Source organism: Nansenia antarctica, assembly GCF_963989245.1.
Source record: "Nansenia antarctica genome assembly, chromosome: 6".
NCBI lineage: Eukaryota > Metazoa > Chordata > Actinopteri > Argentiniformes > Microstomatidae > Nansenia > Nansenia antarctica.
The window spans coordinates 20705937-20713300 of NC_137676.1; the positions used below are offsets into that span (position 1 = coordinate 20705937).

General features: G+C 47.5%; 1 protein-coding gene across 3 annotated transcripts in view; it reads left to right on the forward strand.

The window, feature by feature from the left end:
* The window catches only part of LOC308159558 (alpha-N-acetylgalactosaminidase-like), a 33999-nt gene extending 27256 nt beyond the window's left edge, over window positions 1–6743 (forward strand). For all 3 annotated transcript variants that reach the window (XM_080533371.1, XM_080533373.1, XM_080533372.1), the window contains 4 exons: window positions 365–526; window positions 3810–4007; window positions 4733–4873; window positions 5755–6743. In XM_080533371.1, the coding sequence (XP_080389497.1) occupies window positions 365–526; window positions 3810–4007; window positions 4733–4873; window positions 5755–5934 (681 nt within the window). In that variant the 3' untranslated portion in view covers window positions 5935–6743. The remainder of the gene's footprint in view (window positions 1–364; window positions 527–3809; window positions 4008–4732; window positions 4874–5754) is intronic.
* Window positions 6744–7364: the final 621 nt, after the last annotated feature.

Below are 7364 nucleotides of genomic sequence, written 5' to 3' on the forward strand. Positions count from 1 at the left end.
CTGATTATTCCGACACCACATGAATGCAGCATGACGCTGCGTTCATGCCATCTTGGAAGATAATGTAAAAATTCACCTAAGCAATTGCGTTGCTTCCTATTGGTTGATTCTGACACTCTCCGAAGGGGAAACTCGAGTATCATTAAATGATACACATTTTTAGAACAACGAGTTTCCATGTTGGAAATGTTTTCTCGTTCAGTGTGCATTGTTAACACAGTATATTTCCACTCAAGTTCACCTGGATGGACTTACCTCTCTCAGCTAGCTCATATGGATGGGATAACCTCACCCTGGCTTTGCTGTTAGTCCATCCAGTTCATGTAAAGATTGTATAAATCGAACTTGTGGCCTTTCCTTCTAGGTGAACTACACACAGTTGGGAGAGATCTGCAACCTGTGGCGTAACTATGGCGACATCCAGGACTCATGGGGTAGCGTGCTGGGCATCGCCGATTGGTTCTTCGACAACCAGGATGTCTTGCAGCATGTGGCGGGACCGGGGAAGTGGAATGACCCTGACATGGTGTGTGTGTGTGTGTGTGTGTGTGTGTGTGTGTGTGTCTGTGTCTGTGTGTCTGTGTGTTCGTGTGTCTGTGTGTGTGTGTGTGTGTGACTGGTTTTAGTTTCCGATGTGGAGTATAGGCCTGTAACAACTCTGAAAATATAACCGCAAGCAGCAATGGGGCGTGTTCCTACAGATGCCCCCTAACCATAAATGGGGTGGGATTGACAGACACAGGGTAGACCTACAGACAGGTTGTAGATTGACAGATAGGTGGTAGACCTACAGACAGGGGGGTAGACCACTCACCTAATATGGGCCAAGTTGAACTCATGATATACTAAGCTATGATATTATGAAGTACCCCAGGTCCACGGGCCTGAAAGGTACCAGTCACCTAATTATGGCCTCATATCATTTTCTATATCTCGGACCAATCTGACTTACAGTTGATTTTAAGTTCCACCTGCAGAAAAATCCATCATGGCGGACTTTATGGGTTCATACAACGGGGTAGAAATGCCAGCATTGTGAAGTTACTTGATTTTCTATTTGTTATTATAGCACCACCTATGGTCTAATCATAGTAATTATTTCTAGCATTGTTACTGATGCTCCCTAGTTGTGGCATGCACATTTATAGCATTTTTGGTCAGGGACTTTACCTAGCAGAGCAAAATCTATGTGAATTAGACAATTCTGGCCCAATTACCTTTTGTTTTCATGTCATTTTCTCCGCCATCTTGGAATGGATCTCTTATCCTTGAACACCCTATTCATAGCTTTCATGTGACGTCACAGCATAGTGGAAACGCCCACCTGACGGGCAAAAGGCACTTTTTTGCGGGCAAAACCCACGGGCAAAACCCACTTTTTGCGGGTTAATAACTTTGATTTCCCGTGGGTTAGGAAAATAATTCCAACGTGTCCGGATAGAGGAGAAGACAGGGAATCCAAAACCATTTGAATGGTGTCGATCCTCCACTCCTATCACCGTGGACACAGCAAGGAGCGAATTCCCGGATAGAAATATTCCCTCGCCCCGCTGACAGCGGGAGTAGCGGTAGTTTCGTCCAGCAGCGGGTGAACGCCCAGTTGATCGAGTTTCATATTAAAAGTATATCTTCTCGGGGTGTCAGCGCGGTGGTTAAGGGCTCAAAATGACCGTATACTGATGGTGAATTTAGCAATAATAGTATTGTGTTTGTACCACCTCCATAACCGGTGTTATTCGCGGGCAAAGCCGGTCAAGGAGGCACCCTTTGCGGGTCAATAACTTTGATTCTCCGGGGGTTAGGAAAATAATTCCAACGTGTCCGAATAGAGGAGAAGCCAGGGAATCCAAAACTTTTTGAATGGTGTCAATCCTACTCTCCTATCACCGTCGTGTATCTTGATAGTTCTTCATGGGTGAGGTGGTCTAAATAGTAGGCAGCCGGTAAATTGCGTCCACTCGCCATGTTGAGCGATGTTGCTATGATACTTTTTGCCCGTCAGGTTGGTGGTTGCTAGGGAAGAAACCACGTGACTGAAAGCTATGAATAGAGAGACGTGCACCACGCATGTTCATATGGACCAATCAGACTTTTAAGTTAATTTTATAAGTTTGGCCAAATGTTGCACCTGCAGAAAAACCCATCATGGCGGGTTCTTGAGGCAAATATGTTCCCCATGAGGAAAGACACATATGTACCAAGTTTCATTCATTTTCATCCAACAGGGTGGAAATGCCAGCATTCTGAAGTTAATTATTTACTTTAGGTTATTATAGCGCCACCTATGGTGTAATCATGGTCATTCTTTCTGCCATAGTTACTGATGCTCTCTAGTTATGGCATGCAAATTCATAGCATTTTTGGTTGGACTTTTTGAACTATTTGACCAAAGAATAATAATAATAATAAGTAAACCACCAATAACAATACTGTTCCTACTACTACGTAGTAACACTAATAATTGTCTAATGGCGACTACGTTTTTTTCTCTGAACCGCGGTCAAAGCATTTTTTTTTCTTTTCTGTTTCATTTCATATTCATGGTCTTACTTTTGTTTGTGTCCATCAAACACGTTTCCAATGGCTGCATCCGCCGTGTAGCGAGACAGAACAGTAGCTATCCTATCAGAGGACACCCCGCGCACATTGATTTACAGCTAACATACATCAAGTCGTCTTTCAAGCCTTAAAAGTCCACACCGGATTTGTCACAGACAGTAGCCTACATGGTAGAGAGATGGAGCTTATTGCAAAACGTAACACGACTGCACAGTTATGGGATCATTTTGGATCCAAGAGGGGAGAACCTGCACATTTGGAAGAGCCGGTTTGCCGGATCTGTAAGAAAGCAGTCGCTGTAAAAAATCCTAACACAACCGATTTAAAACAACACCTCAAAAGTCACCATCCCACCCAGTTTGCAGTCATAAACAAATCGATCAGTGCCGCTGCAGTGGCTGATCGCTTCCGGGGTCTTGCTGAGTCGTTAAGCCGATGGACGAAATATAAGCGAGACAGTTCCAAATCGTGCACACTCACACACAGATCGCTCACAGACAAAGTGACACGTTCAATACAGTGGAGAAGCCAGCATTTAAAGACATGCTGTACTCTTTTGATGGCCAATACCAGTTGTCTAGCAAAACTTATAGTACCAGTCAAAAGTCTGGACACGTTCCCATTCAAGTGTGTCCAAACTTTTGACTGGTACTGTACATCTCCAATACCTTTTATGATAATAAAGAGGCATGGTTTACTTCATAGGTTGCTGTGTTATTACATTATCTGGGTCACATAACAGTGAAACAATTGGTAAATGGACTCACTTATATAGCGCCTTATTCCAAAGAGCTTTACAACGGCCTCTCATTCACCCATTCACACACCAATGGCGGCAAGCTGCCATGCAAGGCGTACTCATTGGGAGCAATTTGGGATTCAGTGGCAATTATATTGTCAATGGCAATTATTTCTGAGACAATTAATTGTCGAGCAAAATGTGGAATTGTTCCAGGCCTAGTGGAGTATGCCTGGTTGGTTATGGGTTAAAGGAGGAAATATTGCCCTCTCTTTTTCCCATGTTCAGAGAAAGGAAATGAAAGAATATCTGTACATCTGTACTGAACTGACTGTGTGTGGTGTGTGTGTGTGTGTGTGTGTGTGTGTGTGTGTGTGTGTGTGTGTGTGTGTGTGTGTGTGTGTGTGTGTGTGTGTGTGTGCGTGCGCGTGTGTGTGTGCGTGTGTGTGTGTGTGTGTGCGTGCGCGTGTGTGTGTGCGTGTGTGTGTGTGTGTGTGTGCGCGTCTCTCAGCTGGTCGTCGGAGACTTTGGGCTGAGTCTGGAGCAGTCCCGTTCCCAGATGGCTCTGTGGGCCGTCATGGCCGCGCCTCTCTTCATGTCCAACGACCTGAGGACCCTGAGCAGCGAGGCGCGCGTCATCCTGCAGAACAAGGGGGTCATCTTCATCAACCAGGACCCCATGGGCATCCAGGGCAGACGCCTGCTCAAGGTTAACACCTCATGAATCAAATCCAAGTCACGTTATTCTTGTCAGAGAAGAAATGCTCCTTTTAAAAGTGAGACAGTGAACAGTCCTGTAACACTGCTGTCCTGTTGTCTTCTCCTGCTCTCCTCCTTCTGCTCTCTTCTGTCTCGTTCATCCTCCCCCTTCTCTTCTTCTTTGTATCTCATCTCTCTCTCTCCCTCTCCCCCCCCTCTCTCTCTCTCTCCCTCTCCCCCCTCTCTCTCTTTCTCTCCCTCTCCTCTCTCTCTCTCTCTTCCTCTCTCTCTCTCTCCCTCTCCCCCCTCTCTCTCTTTCTCTCCCTCTCCTCTCTCTCTTCCTCTCTCCCTCTCTCTCTCTCCCTCCCTCCCCCTCTCTCACCCCCCCTCTCTCTCTCTCCCTCCCCCCCTCTCTTTCTCTCTCTCCCTCCCTCTCCCCCCTCTCTCTCTCTCCCTCCCTCTCCCCCCCTCCCTCCCTCTCCCCCCCCTCTCTCTCTCTCTCTCCCTCCCTCTCCCCCCTCTCTCTCTCTCTCTCCCTCCCTCCCTCTCCCCTCTCTCTCTCTCTCTCCCTCCCTCTCCCCCCCCTCTCTCTCTCTCTCTCTCCCTCTCCCCCCTCTCTCTCTCTCTCCCTCCCTCTCCCCCCCCCCCATCTCTCTCTCTCCTCTCTCTCTCTCTCTCTCTCTCTCTCTCTCCCTCCCTCTCCCCCCCCCCCCTCTCTCTCTCTCTCTCTCTCAGGAGAAGAGTGGGGTGGAGGTGTTCTGGCGCCCTCTGTCTAACAAGGCCAGTGTGTTGGTGTTCTTCAGTCGTCGTGACGACATGCCCTACCGCTACTCCACCACCCTGGCCAAACTCAACTACACCCCTGGCAGCTACCAGGTCTGTCTGTCTGTCTGTCTGGCCAAACTCAACTACACCCCTGGCAGCTACCAGGTCTGTCTGTCTGTCTGTCTGGCCAAACTCAACTACACCCCTGGCAGCTATCAGGTCTGTCTGTCTGGCCAAACTCAACTACAGCTACCAGGTCTGTCTGTCTGTCTGTCTGTCTGTCTGGCCAAACTCAACTACACCCCCAGCAGCTACCAGGTCTGTCTGTCTGACTGTCTGTCTGTCTGTCTGTCTGTCTGTCTGTCTGTCTGGCCAAACTCAACTACACCCCCGGCAGCTACCCTGTCTGTCTAACTGTCTGTCTGTCTGTCTGTCTGTCTGTCTCTGTATCTGTCTGTCTGTCTAACTGTCTGTCTGACTCTCTGTCTCTGTCTGTCTGTCTGTCTGTCTCTATCTGTCTGTCTCTGTCTGTCTCTGTATCTGTCTGTCTGTCTCTGTGTCTGTCTGTCTGTCTCTGTATCTGTCTGTCTGTCTGTATGTCTGTCTGTCTGTCTCCCTGGCCAAACTCAACTACACCCCCGGCAGCTACCCTGTCTAACTGTCTAACTGTCTGTCTGTCTGTCTGTCTGTCTGTCTGTCTAACTGTCTGTCTCTGTATCTGTCTGTCTGTCTCTGTATCTGTCTGTCTGTATCTGTCTGTCTGTCTCTGTGTCTGTCTGTCTCTGTGTCTGTCTGTCTGTCTCTGCGTGCCTCATTCTGCTGATGGTGACATTTGGACCTTCATAGTGTTTTTATGCAAAAAAAGCTTCTCCTGAGAGACAGTGTGCAGATAGGGCTTCTCTTGGTTGTGGCAGACATGTGACTATTCTCTCTACCTCTCTCTCTCTCTCTCTCTCTCTCTTCTCCTTCCTTCCTTCCTTCTCTCTCTCCAGATCTACGATGTGTTCACTGAGAAGCCCCAGCCCGCTCTGAAGGAGTCCACAGAGTTCGTTGTGTCCGTCAACCCTACAGGCGTAGTCATGTGGTACGTGGCCCCCATCGACCGCAGCCTCCACCCCATGGGACCCTCCTCCTATCACCACGACAACGCCCTCCCGCCCAACTTTATGTAGCCGTCCCTAGAAGATGACATCACAGGGAGCTCCGTGTCAACACTACGGCGCCTTGAAGCGATCTCCGATCTGATCTGACACAGCTGATCTGACACAGCTGATCTGACACAGCTGAGCCACACGTTCCCCCTGTCATGTCCCCCAAGTTATGTCAGATCCGTGAGGACCTGTTGCTGTGTTTGAAGTACGTAGGCCTTTTCTCAATTGTGAGAAACTCGATCCTTCCTGTCCTGTCCTGCCTCCTCCACTCGCTTCCTTCTCAAAAAGCAATCGGGGGAAAATATGGAAGAGGGAGAAACCCGCGATCTTCTCCTCCGATGAGTTTTCAGTAGGACGCGGGAGGGAGGAGAGGAGGTGAGGAATCGAGTTTCAAACAGTTTGGAAAGGGCCTGTGAAAGGGCCTGTGAGCCACTGTGACACATGCTGATGATAACCACTCTGGTCTTACAAAGATGACACAGATGTCTCCCTTAGATGACATCACTCCAAACTCAGGGATAATCGACAGTAACCATGGCAATGCGGGTCACTGCCATGCTAGTCTTTCCAAATGATGTTTACATTTCCAATCTTTGATCTAAAGGGATAAATGTATATTTTTGCTGTATTTGTTTTGAATATTTGCTTACTAGACTTTTAATGGGTTCTCTGATTTGAGGACAGTGCAGAAAATTATCAGTCTGCTTTGCTGAATGATTTTTAACTTTAAAAAAAAAAAAATCATTTTAAATCGAATAAAAATAAATAAAAGTTTTTATTCAAAAAGCACATATACAGAGTAATAAACAGAGTGGCAAACACAAATATCACAGATGACTCTTTGGCTTTTTTCCCCTTGTTTTTTAACATTCTTGATACACACACACACCAGAAATCAAACAGTTGAAGGTCTGAGGTTCCTCTATCAAAGCCTTGACCCACAAACTTCACTGTCATTCCAAGAGTACTGAATATTCTTGTTTAGACTATACATTCTAACACACACACACCACACAGACAGACAAACAGACAGACAGACGGTCAAAAGGCAACTTGTACCTAGATACTGCTACCGCTTATTATCTGCTGTAGTTCTCTCTTCAGCCACAAGATAGCAGTAGACAACAGTGGACAAGCGCAGAAATTAGTCACCCCTTTCCTGTTTGATCTGTCACCTTCTTTCCTTCATATCCCCCCCCACCGCCTCCGCCCCTGCCAGCACCCTCTCATCATCCTCCCTTCTACCTCTCTCTCCCTTCTATCCTTTCTGACCTTGCTGTAAAGGACTGTGTGTACACACAGCAGATTGTGGTCCACCGTCTGGTCATATGAGGTAGACACACCAGTGTGTGTGTTGTGGTGTGACAGGAGTGAACTTAGGGAGGGGTTTATCTGACCCACAAAAGACTGGTGGGGGCGGGGTTATACTGACCACACACACACACACACGT